Consider the following 12,834-nt stretch of genomic DNA (forward strand, 5'->3'; position numbering starts at 1 on the left):
TCTTGCCAGGCTGGCATTAGATTATTTGTTTCTTTCTTTTGAGAAGAATTCATTTTCCAGCATCAGCTTCTAGAATTGCATGTGCTCTGTGTAGCCCCCACCTTTTTTTTCCACAGACCCTTTTATGAAAGCAGGATAACTGATGAGGTGATTGGCTAACAAGCAGGAAAGAAAGGATGATCTTTTGGTTAAAGCCCAGAGCCAGCAGTAGGAGATCTAGGTTTCATTCCTGGATCTGTTACAGACTTATTCTGTGACTTCAGGTATCTCTTTTACCGTCTCTCTGATTCAGCGTCTCTGCTGCTGGATGAATAGAATAGTACTTCTCCAAAGAGACCATCTGTTCAGATTTTCACTCTGGAGTCTTAGCTCCTTAGCATGAGATTGGCAGGACTCCCATGGCTCTTAGGCAGTGGTAGCAGAGTAACAGTACAAGCCAGACTCTCTCAAATATAAAGATTGTCCTCCAAACATTTCAGTCCATTCCTTCTTGATGGCAGCTGACCAGAGAACTCCCAGCAGGAGACGGCTTCTCATCAATCATCACTCCTTTTCTTCAGCATCCCAGCAATAAAGGTCAGCTATCCTTTACCTTCTAGTCAGCTCCAGTTCATGTGTTCCAGATCTTTGAGGCAGTCCCCTGGTGTGTGTTACCACACTTTTGCAGTGTGTTAGTTTTCCTCAGTGAGCTGATACCTGCTTTGGTGCTGATAGTTTTGCTGCCCGGTACTGCTGTGCCTCAGTGCTGTCTTGGCCTCACAGCCCCTACAGAGGTGTTCTCATTTGGTGGGCTTTCCCAACCTTCCAGCACCAGTAGTAGGTTACGGTGCTCTTGTGTCACAAGTTTTATCAGGCAGCCTTGAGGCTACTTGGTACATCAGCATCTGCTCTGCTGTTTCAGGGACAAATGTCTTTGTTTGTGGCTCAGCAGCTGTCTTGGTCTGGTGTTTAATTGGTACTTCCTTCACCCCTGGTCTGGCACTTCCCACAGTACACCAGTACTTCCTTCTCTATTTTGCAGGTATGGCATCTCAGGAGGAAGGATGACCACCCCCTGGCTTCCAACCCGGTTATTGCAGCGGTACTAAGTCACTCAGCCATGCAGCCCTATACATTTAAGACCAACTTTGATCAAAATATTTGGCAAGGTATAGAAATATAATTTGATAAAATTACACAGATATCAGTAACCAACTTTGAGTTTTCAAGAAAGATTGCTGATACCTAGAATAGCAATTGAGTGTCTCAAAACAAAACACAACTAGTATGAATTAGAATAAAAGGGTATTTATTATAGCTGGTTCACATTTATTTTACAAATTTTGATTTCTGGATGAAAATTTCTCTCAACATTTTGAATTTCAATGAAAAAATGTGTGTGTGTGGGGAAATTAGTGAAATTTAGCAAATTGTTTCCTCCTCATTTTTAACCAGCTCTAGTATTTATATGTTCAACATTCAGGGACTCCTGAGAAAGGACATGATTCTTTATAAATATCAAGGATATTAATTTCTCATAAGACTTCCATAAAGCAACTTTACTAATATGTTTAGATATTTTAAACCATACTTATTAGAAGTATGGAATCTTTTGAAAAGTGAAGGACAATAGTGTAATACTGGGGATAGTTATTTTGATGATCTCACACCTCCTTCTTAGCATGTTAATTAGAAGTAAACCAGTCAACAACTTCAAAAATATCAAGAGTAGATGTCATTCTAAAAAATATGCTCTAGTTCACCAGCAGTTATGGGCTTGATGTAGGAACTGCTGGGTGACATTCTATCAACTATGTTATGCAGAAGATCAGACAAGACTATCATAATGGTTCCTTCTGGCCATAAAATTGATGAATCCATGAAAGTTGGGGGGCCTGATTAGACCCCAAGAGAAAAACATAAAAGTTAGTAGAGCAGAGAGGGGCAAGAGGGAGTGAAATGTGAGGCAATAAGTATTAACAGCAGACTAGACCTGTATGAGTAAATGAGGAGCTTCCCCAGATATTCTGGGGGTGGAAGCACGTCTTATAGTGAGTGTGTACCACTTACTAAAAGGAGATAACATTCTTTTTAACCAGCTTAAAGTGTTTGTTTTAATCATGCTAAATAATAATTACACGCCAAAAAGAACTATGTTAACAGAACATTAAGGTTGCAAAGTCAAACATTCAAAAGATAGGAAATTAGGGTTGTCTGTACAACTTTAATTTGGCTCCCTGGTGCATTTGCATTTATGGTACAGTCTTTCATTACATGTTTACATACTAAAGGCCAGATTTTTCAATAGCCAGACTAGCAGATTTTAAAAGATGCAGTACACACCTACTAGGATTTTCAAAAGCACGTAGGAGAGTTGAGCACTTTTGAAAACCCCATTAGGCACCTGTCTGCATCGTTCGATACCTTTAAAGACCTGGCCATAGATATTCTGTCCCTGTCCCCCAGAATGTCCACCTCCAGTGTGTACATTTTGCTACCTTTCCCCTCTGTTACTATCTCCCTGACTCCTATCAGCACCAGCCCCTGCCACCATCTATTCCTATCTCCACCAGCCTAGCTTCCCTGCTCCTGTTCCACCAGCCAGTCTTCCTCTCCCACCTCATTCCCAGCCTGTCCTCACTCTGCATTCAAGTGAGGCTGTTCCTCCTTCTCCTCCACACTGTCTGGGCGCCAGCAGGAGGAGCGCTGCTAGCACAGGCCTTAACCTCCCTGCTTTCAGTGCCTGGCCCAGAATTGAGGCAACACTTAGCCGTCAGGAGGAGGAATTACAGGAACAGTCCTGCTTGGCTCCTGCAGCCCTGAGCTGAAGCATGCTCAGTACAGATGGAATCTTCAGAGAGTTTAGCTGCCAAATTCTAATAAACTTCTACTAAGAATGTGCACAAAACAATTAACAGAGGCTTCTAACTCAGCCAAAATTGGGTGGATATTAGGAGTGGCTTATTTCCGTTTAGCTAAGTTGATTCCTAATTACTTTAACTAAATTGACATAAACCAGGCTAAAACTGAAATAAAAGTTTCTACAGTCTTTTGCACCAGCTTAACAATATGCATTTAGAATCACACTTTAAATTAAAATAGTGCAACTCTATATGTAGACAAGCCTGACGTTAAATGACCAACAGACAAAAGGTTATATTATCTGTTATACGCCCCTCCTCTTCTATAGGCACTGTGATTTCTCCATCTATTTTTTGTTACATGCAAAGATAAAATCATCATCAGGTTTATCACCAATATCTCAGGGTTTGGAGTTTTAACAGCTACTGCTTGAGCTAAAGGACAGGCAGAGTTGCATCAGTTTAATTTAAGGTGTAATTTTAAACTAATTTAGTTAAGCCAGTGCAGAAGGCTTTGTGGACACACTTATTTTTGTTTAAACTAGTCTTATTTCATGTTTAAGCTAAAGAGAAATAAGCCACTCAAACTAAAATAAGAGTGTCCACACAGGGGCTTGCACTGGTTTAACCATACCAATTGAGCTAAACTGATTTAAGTAAACTACTGCAAATTTGTGCATATACATGGCCTAAGTCCCTTAGCTGGCAGCTGTCACAGTTGTATCCTCTGGGGATCAGGCTCAGATGGGGACGTGTAGCACACACTGAACAGTGAGTTACATATGGGACAAAGACTTTCTTGTTATTACAGGTATGTACAGCCCCTTGCACAACGGAAGCCTGATTCTGCCCCCACAGCACACCTGCGATACAAATAATAATACTAGAGCACAGAGGGAAATGGTTTGACACAAAATTATATCATTTGTAATGTTTAGGTTTATGGTTCTTATTAGAAGCTGTGTGCAATCTAGCCACCTCTCAAATGGGAGGAACAGCTATTTAACAGCACGCAGAACCAATACACTTCACTTAGGGCAATGAGCAAAGAAGAATACAAGGCCAAGTTCTCTGCTGGTGTAAACTGGAACAGCACCACTGATTTTAATGGAGATGTGCTAATTTATACCCACAGAGAAAATGGTCCACTGAGTCCAATTGTAACAGCAGTGGGAATTAGGTAGGCAGATTTACTCCTCTACTTTTGTGAAAAGTGCATGGAATCTGACCACAAAAAACTTGGTGTTACGCCGCCGCTGAAAGATAGACTTCTTGGGAGAATCAATAGGGTAACTTTTAAGGTAGAGCATGCGGAGAATTGCTGGTGAGATCGCCCCTCCCCTGTGATGTTGCACTCCATATGTTTTAATGACATATGCTTATGAGTGTGAATATGATGTAACTGGAATATGCTTTATGCAAAAGGTCTCTTGTAAGGTATCATAACAAAAGTTATAACCTACTGAATATATTTCTCCTATTTGCATGCATGTATCATTCTTGTATCTGAAGCTCGAAATATGAAGTATAACTCTGAGGTCCTATTGTAATTATGCAAAGTGTGGGCCATTAATGGTGGTTTACCATCTTGATGGCTCCCATTGACTAGGACAATTGGTTGTAAATGGTTTATTTATCAGCAAGCCTTCCTGTGTATGTGTGGGCCAACCCAGAAAGAATGGAGACTAGGGGTCTTACTGTGACATGTGACCACGTCAACTAATAATGAAATCCATCTTAAATCTGGTACATTTCCATTTAGAAGGAGGGGCGGGGACCCAGAGAGACAAAAGATTCCCGCCTTGTTCCAAAGCTATAAAAGAGGATGGAACAGGACAAAAGGGGCTGCCAGTTATGAGAAAAACTCCTGCTTACCACCTGAGATGTCTGCTGGATCTAACAAAGATTGTACCGGGGAAAGGACTGGGCCCAGACTAGGAAGGAGTCTAGTCTGTGAAAGAAGCTTATTGGAACATCTCTGAGGGTGACATATTCCGTGCAATCAGTTTCTTAATGTATTAGGCTTAGACTTGCGTGTTTTTCCTTTATTTTGCTCGGTGACTTACTTTGTTCTGTCTGTTATTACTTGAAACCACTTAAATCCTACTTTTTATACGTAATAAAATCACTTTTGTTTATTAATAAACCCAGAGTAAGTAATTAATACCTGGGGGAGCAAATAGCTGTGCATATCTCTCTATCAGTGTTATAGAATTTACCCTGTATAAGCTCTATACAGAGTAAAATGGATTTATTTGGGGTTTGGATCCCATTGAGAACTGGGTGTCTGGGTGCTGGAGACAGGTAACCTGCTGAGCTGTTTTCAGTTAAGTCTGCAGCTTTGGGGGCGAGGACCAGACCCTGGGTCTGTGTTGCAGCAGGCTAGCATGTCTGGCTCAACAAGACAGGGTTCTGGAAGTCCCAAGCTGGCAGGGAAAATGGGCTCAGAGATAATTTCAGCACATCAGGTGACAGTCCCAGGGGATCTCTGTGACCGAACCCGTCAGAACCCCCCCCCCCCCACACACACACACACACTTGGGGAATTTGGGGGAAGCCATGCCTACAGAAAATTCCTACATCAGCCTTCATCTTTAAAAGAAATAGGAACCAGAAGTCAAAAATAGGGAGAAAATTACAAGTATTATGTTACATTACCTATTATTATTTAGTAATAATACTTTGTATGTTCCATCTGAAGCTCTCAAAGCACTTTAAAGGCATCACTTAATTTTCAGAACTCTGCATGGGATAGAGAAGTTCCCTATCTGCATAGGGAATTTGAGGCACTGAGAATTAAAGCAATTTTCCCAGCAAGACAATGGCCAAGGTGGGAACAGGACCTAGTTCTTTTGACTCCTGGGTCTTGTGTTTTAATAGAGGAGACAGACAGTGTGGTTTAGTGGGCAGGACATTGGACTGGGCGTCAAGACATCAGGGGTAATTTTCAGAAACACCTAAGTGGCATAGGAGCCATTGACTTCCAAGGGGTATGTCTACACTGTCATCAGACGCCCGTGGCTGGCCCGTGCCAGTTGCCTTGGACTCGCGGGGCTTGGGTTAAGGGGCTGTTTGTGATGCAGACATTTGGGCTGGGACCCTCCCCCCCATGCAGGGTCCTAGAGCCTGAGTGCCAGCCAGAGCCCAAATGGCCACACCACAATTAAACAGCCCCTTAGCCCGAGCCTGGTGGCATGGCTCAGCTGTATGTTTTTAATTGCAGTGTAGACTTAAGCTCCCAAGTGTCTAAGTCAACTTACGAAAATGGTAATTATGCTAAGTATTTTAAACGTTTCTGAAGAGGTTACCCTTGGTTTTTATTCCCAGCTTTGTCACTGATGTGACGTTGGGCAAGTCTCTTCACCACACACCTCTGTTTGAGGGAAACACCCTTCCTTTAGCTTGTCTGGGCTGTATGGTCTTCAGGGGCTGTCTCTTACCATGTGTTTGTACCGTGCCTACCACCGGGGTACTAATAAATAATCATCATCAATAAGTAACTCACTCGTCAAGGCTTCCTCGGTTTTGTCCTGTAAAAATCAAAAATGGTCTTTGCAGAAGAAGCAGCTTAAAAGCAGAGTTAAACTCAGTACCAAAGCAGCAGGAGAGATCTGAGGAGTAAGAAGACAGAAATGCCTAGCCAGTCTCAGAGAGATCTTTGCTAAATCATAGGGCTGCCTTGGCTCTCACTCCCCCAGGTCGAATAACTCCTGCTGGCATAATTAAGAAGAATGTGTCAAGTTAAGCACCTCCCCAGCCAGAGTTCTCCTCAGACCCTATAGATCAGTTTCTTCCCCTTGTATGTGAATGATCAATGAGGCTGCTAGCAGCGTTAGGCGGGACCTAGAACCAAGACAACCTCGTCAGCTAGCAAATAAAAATAAATAAATAGCCCCCTGACCAGTGGGGAAGGGAAGGAGAAAAGGACTGCAGGAAACCAGGCATCTCACCATTAATTGAGGAAGATGGGGGGGGGGGCTGTTCCATGTAAAAAAAAAGCACATCGTGAATTGCTCTTAGCAAGTATGTGTCTCTATTAGGGGTGGGAGTTTGTCTCTGCCTGTGTGTCGGGAAGAAACAGACTATTATAAAACAGCAAGTCGGGGGGGGGGGGTGAACAAAGGAGATTGGCAGCACAGCTGTTGGGGGGGGGGCGGGGAATGCTTCCTGTTTCTTTAAAGCTCATCTGTGGGCTTGCAAGGCTGGAAAGTCTCCGGGCTGTGCGAGGCAGTCAGCTTGTCGCAGGCGGCGCGCTGACTGATCTCGCTCACAGGGGCTTCTGTGTAAACTGAGGCTAAACAAACACAGATGGAGCGCAGCGTGCACTCCCCAGCCATGCGGCCGGGACTGCAGCTGACATTCTGACTGCTCCCGGGGACAGCCCACCGCCGCCCTGCCTGTGCCGCGCCGCGCCGCGTGCTAACCCAGCTGCAGCGCAGCGCAGGCGGGGGAGGGGGGTGCATGTCTGCGGGGGGGGGAGGCAGAGACCTGAGAGAGAGAGAGAGGCAGGCACTCACTGACAGGCTCCCAGCATGAGAAACATGCAGCTCCTGGACGAGGAGCCGTGGCAAAGCCTGTGCGTGAAGGAGCTCGGCGGCCTCAAGAAGCTGAAGCGGAAGCACAAAGAGCCGCCCGCGAACGGCTACAAAAGTTTCAAAGTGGCGCTGGGAGTCAGCGAGCGCGCGGGCGGCGGGCGGCGGCCGGCGAGCCCCGCGAGCCTGGCGCCCGAGAGCCGGGCGGGCAGCTCCCAGGGGGCCCCGCCGCTCCGGCAGGGCAGCGCCGCCGGGGCGCTGGACATGCGGAAAGGCGCCTTCCCGGCGGCAGGACTCGCCGCCCAGCCCCCGGCCGCTCTGAACGGGCTCCCGCCGTGCCCGGGCGGGGAGCAGCGCCTGCCGTCCAGGCTGGTCCTGTGCCCGCCGCCGCCGCCGCAGCGCCCGCCGGACAGCGCCTACGGAGCTTACAGCAGCGCGCCCGAGCCCGCCGCATCGCCTAGGAAACGGCTGGGGGAGCCGGCCGGCGTGGCCTCGGAGATCAAAGCCATCCAGCAGACCCGGCGGCTGCTGGCGAACGCCCGGGAGAGAACCCGCGTGCACACCATCAGCGCCGCCTTCGAGGCGCTGCGAAAGCAGGTACCCGCCCGAGTGCCCCCTTCCGCTCTGCCCTGCCCTGCCCTGCCCTCCGCTCCGCCCGGCCAGCCCACCCGGCCGGCGTCCTCCTGCCCGGCCCATCGCGGCGGCAGGGCGCCCCCCCGTCCCACCAAAGAAGTTTGACTTCAAAGGAGAAGAGAGTGAACCCCCCTCTCCCCCCTCCCCCCTCTGCTGTTTCGTCCTCTTCCCTGAAGCTGTGCTGGGTGTAGTGGGGGCTGTCGGGGTGCGCCTCTCCGCTTGTCTTTTTAAAGATGTTTGCCTGGCAGTGAAATGCTAATACATCAGCATCGGATTGCGGGAGATACCCTGAGCCCTGCGGCGGGGGCATGCCGCGCGGGGAGGGGGGGGGGCGCTTCCAGTGACCTTTGTCACACTTAACTTCGCCCAAAAGGTCGCTAAACTTTTTGTGCGCCAGAGTTTTTGTTTTAATTCCTAATGAGATTCGGAGGGGAGGGGAGTCGAGGGGGTAGTTTGAGAGAATATAGGGTATTAACTCTGCACAGGATGGGGGTTATAAAGCAAATTACTGGACAGTTTAAAACTTTGGATCTAACACTGCGTTTTTTCAGCACCAAAAACTGCTCATAGATGCAGCATTCCTCTCATCAAAAGAGTTTCATGCTGGGGATAAACCATATCTTCCTAAATCAAGCCCATGGTCCTATTGATTATGCCTCATCTTACTCATATTTTCCCAGCAATAGTTTACTTTTTCTGTGTGTTGAACAAGCTCTGAAACTCAACTTTATTTGGGGTTGCCTGCGTTCGCTCCATGGGTTATTATTACAATACAAATACAGCCTGATTTAGTGGAGCAAGGGATAAGGGCAGAGTGCAAGAGCCATTAATAGTGCTCACCAGGCTGGTCAGTGGTTATCAAAACTTCTTTTTAAACGTTAGAGCAGCTAAGGAGAGAGAGAGAGAGAGAGAGAGAGATTGAAAATTGACTCTTAAAAACCTCCCCCCAAAATCACACTGGCTTTTTATATGGGCAGCTTATTCATACTAGGCAGGGGGTGGGAGAGAGAGCTGTAGCAAACTGTTTTCCAAAGTTGTGAACCACGATGAAGCCTAAATCCCACCTTATGACACAATAGCTCACCTCACTCTTGCTGTTTACCTGAAAGAGTTGAGCTGGGAATTTTCAAAGAGACATAAGGGAGTAAAGGAAATCAACTCCCGTTGACTTTTGAGGCCTCTGACATCCTCAGCCTAGTTCATCATTCTACATGACCCATCTTCAAGGTACCCTTTAAGTCAATGTGAAGAACAAGCTTTCTTTTAAAAAAACATATAAAATCCTCATCATCGTGCCTGAATGGGAAATAGAAACTTTTTCTAAGCACAGAAGAGAATGTCTGAAATGTTAAATAATGCTCAGGACAATATCGCTGTGACATGGTCACCTTCTGAACATGGTGTTGGGTGAAGCAGCTTAGTGTGAAGAAAACACATCTAGCCACCCGTCTGGTGACGCTGGGCCCATTCAGCAAGGTTCACGGGTGCCTAACTCTAAGCCCTTGAATAGGTCCACATGCTTATGTACCTTGCAAAAGTGAAGCCTTTCATGTTAGTTAGTTAGTTGTAGGGTTTTCATCACCACAGTATCTGAGTAGCTCCCAGTACATACTGGGTCAGACCCAAGATCCATCTAGCCCAATATCCTGTCTTCCAACAGTGACTAATGCCAGGTGTCCCAGAGTGAATGAACAGAACAGGGACTCATCATGTGATTCATCTCCTGTCTCCCATTCCCAGCTTCTGACAAACAGAGGCTAGGGACAGCATCCCTTCCCATCCTGGCTAATAGCCACTGATGGACCTATCCTCCATGAACTTACCTTGTTCTTTTTTAGTCTTGGCCTTCACAACATCCTCTTGCAAAGAGTTCCACAGTCATTAATGAATTTATTCTCGCAGCACCCTTGGTAGGTTGGGATGTGTCTACAGAGACGCTAAGGTAGTTTAGTGCCTGTAGAGATCAGGGCTATAATAGTTAGAACATCATTTGGTCCTGTCTGCACCAGCAAGAAAGACCCAAGAGGGTTATAACATGACCTCCAGACCTGGCAAAATGAGCTGAGTAGACAGGTCCTGTGAAAGAAAGAGGAGAGAGAGATGGGACTGGAGCCTGCAATGAGTGCTGAGCTGTTCTCAATACCAATCCCAGGAGTGCAATGAAGCAGGAGGTTCTGACCTATCACATTTTGTGAGCCCCAAAATAGCACTTTTCAGTGCTTAGTCTTTCCCTTAGTTGACTAATTAAATTGTTTTCCATTGTAGTGGCCTACCTGGCAAAAGCAGAGAGCCATTAAAAAACAGTTCCCCATGCTTGGCCAGCTTTTGTTCCTTTGCCAGTAAGAGCATTCCAAGGATATGAAGGATACAGCAAGCAGGGTCACATAAGGTTCCCATGTCACAGCAAGGGTCTGATCCTGCAAGGTGCTGAACATTCACATTTCCCAGAAGGTCCTTTCAGCTTGGTCCTGCAGCCCATGCTTACATGAACAGGCCCATTAGTGTCAGTGAGACTTGCAGGGTTTCCTGAATCAGACCCTTTGGGCTCCATCTTGCAGCCTTTACTCATGTGAGCTGTTCTATTGGGTCACCTGAGAGAGAGCTTCAGGATCAGGCCCAGTTTTTCTGTACATGGTTACTTTGTTCTCTCACTTTAAGGAATATCTCGTGAAGTTTCTAGCTTTGCTGCCTGAAAAGCTTCTGAAGGATGATTTTGATTTTAAGGGTGGGTGGCTGCCTATCCCAGAGTGATTGGTTAATTTCCCCCTGCCGCCTTATCCACTTTGTGAACACACAGGGACCATTGCTAATCCCATTGAAGCAAACAGAAGTTGTGCCATTGTCCCCAGTGGAACATGATTAGGCTCATCATGGGGCAGTTTTTCAGTGTAAAGTCACTGATTTGTCCCTGTGTTAAGATGATATTATTAATGATATTGTGGAGGCAGCAGAAAGCTTCAGTTAAGATTGTGGCTTCACTGTGCTAGGGAGTCTTGCAAAACTAAGCCTTTTGTAAGTTTAAACTAGACACTTGAAATATTTTTTGTTTTCAAAAACTGCTGCCTCATTATGGCTGTTCGGTGACCTGTGTGCCATGCATGTGGCTGTCTCAGTCCAGTTCTCAATGGACAGACATCCAGGTAACAAACCAAAAAAACCACAGTGGAAAGTGGCATTCATTTCCCAACTCATTGGACAGTCTGCATCCTTGCCGACCTCAAGCACAAGCACAAGCCAAGCAAGCAGCACACTGAGGCATGACTCTTCTGGGAATTGGGCATTTCATGCAAAGTCCTTAAGCTCCTGGGTTTGGCCCCATCTCCCTAAATTATTTCAGCCCTGGATTCAGCTGAGAGTACAAGGAGCAAGTGAGCATGGGGGGCAGCCTGAGCTCTCCGCTCACCCCCAAAGCCACTGCCCTCAGGTGAGTGCTGAAGCACTCTGAACAGGCTGGTGCCTGGGCTGTGGAGAGACAACTTCATTCCCCAGACGAGGGTTGTTTTCCCTTAAGAAAAGCACTGGCAGATTTTCTTGGCAATTCGAGGCGGGGAAGGAGAGTAGGTCAATGGATCATCATTTAGTGATGTTTTGATTTGTTTTTCGTTAACCGCCAACAATGTGCTTGGCACTACATGTGACAAGGGGGAAGACCCAACGGATGAGCAACCGTCCTGCCCATGTGCAGAGCACTGCCTTCCAGTTTGCATCACCCATATCAAATCTGATGCGAAATGGCAAGGCCTTCCGGGAGTCATTCAGATAGACCTGGAAAATTATAGCAGATACTTCTTCCGTAGCATGCTGAATTCAGTGGAGTTGACAGCAGCTGGAGATAGGCCCACACTGTATATCTGAAAAAATCTGACAGTTTAGTAACCCCCTTCCCACTCCTACGCCCTGAACTCAGCTTTCAAACTGTGGTGATCGGTTTTGTACTGAACAGCTGTATATAGGACAGAGCAAGTTTAATGTGCTTCCATTGTGGCATGATATAGGCATCCATAGGTAAGGAACTGCCTGACATTTCTTGCATTCCTGGGCAAAGAGCTCAGATAGGGATTATACAGAGATTCATTTGTAGAGATTAAACTGGCAGATCTCAACTAAGTGAAGCCTTAATGCCCGCCCCCGGCATGCTGGACGGGAGGTAATCCCCATACTCTGCCCACTAGGAGAAGGTTACACACGGACCTCAGTTTATTTGTTAAGTTATTCCTCCATTCCTTCCTTGTCATCACGCAGCGATCTCTTAAGCAGCTGGGATTCTTTCCCTGAAGCACTGAAACCGATACCTCGCCATAGGCTGGGCGGCAAGTGGTGCAGAAGAGGGTCACCATTGCTGAGTCTGTTTCCTACGCTCCTTCTTTGGGAAGAGAACAGGAGCTCTGAAATCAAAGCAGAGGTGTCACGTTGTACACCAGCAACTGGGAGGTGAGGGCTGGAAAGCATGTGCAACAGAGCCATACGTTCAGATTGTGCTTGTGGCAAAATGGATTTAAATAGACTTTGCTCACCAGAGTTTCAGTCCATTCGACTATGAGGTAATGGTTTGGGGCTACAGGGCCTGATCCCGCAGCCTTATCTCATATAAGACACTGCACCAGCCTCAGCTAGAGTGCTCACGTAAGCAGAGGCTGCAGGATTGGGCCCATAGCTACTAAGCCGCATGGGGCTCAATCCTGTGAAGTGAAAAGAAAAATTGCTTCTCTGCAATATGTTCTCTCTTTCCATCCTGTTCCTGAATCCTCCTTCCCAGCCCACCCTAAGTCAAGCAACTGGCATGCAGCATGCTGGGCAGATGGATCACAGCGGCATATGTACACTATACA

At 46.6% G+C, this 12,834-nt stretch overlaps 1 protein-coding gene across 2 annotated transcripts in view; it reads left to right on the forward strand.

The window, feature by feature from the left end:
* The first annotated feature begins 7,076 nt into the window (after positions 1-7,076).
* The window catches only part of ATOH8 (atonal bHLH transcription factor 8), a 33,704-nt gene continuing 27,946 nt past the window's right edge, over positions 7,077-12,834 (forward strand). For both annotated transcript variants that reach the window (XM_045017413.1, XM_045017412.1), the window contains exon 1: positions 7,077-7,969. In XM_045017413.1, the coding sequence (XP_044873348.1) occupies positions 7,373-7,969 (597 nt within the window). In that variant the 5' untranslated portion in view covers positions 7,077-7,372. The remainder of the gene's footprint in view (positions 7,970-12,834) is intronic.

The sequence above is a fragment of the Mauremys mutica genome, chromosome 5 (genome assembly GCF_020497125.1).
Source record: "Mauremys mutica isolate MM-2020 ecotype Southern chromosome 5, ASM2049712v1, whole genome shotgun sequence".
Lineage (NCBI taxonomy): Eukaryota > Metazoa > Chordata > Testudines > Geoemydidae > Mauremys > Mauremys mutica.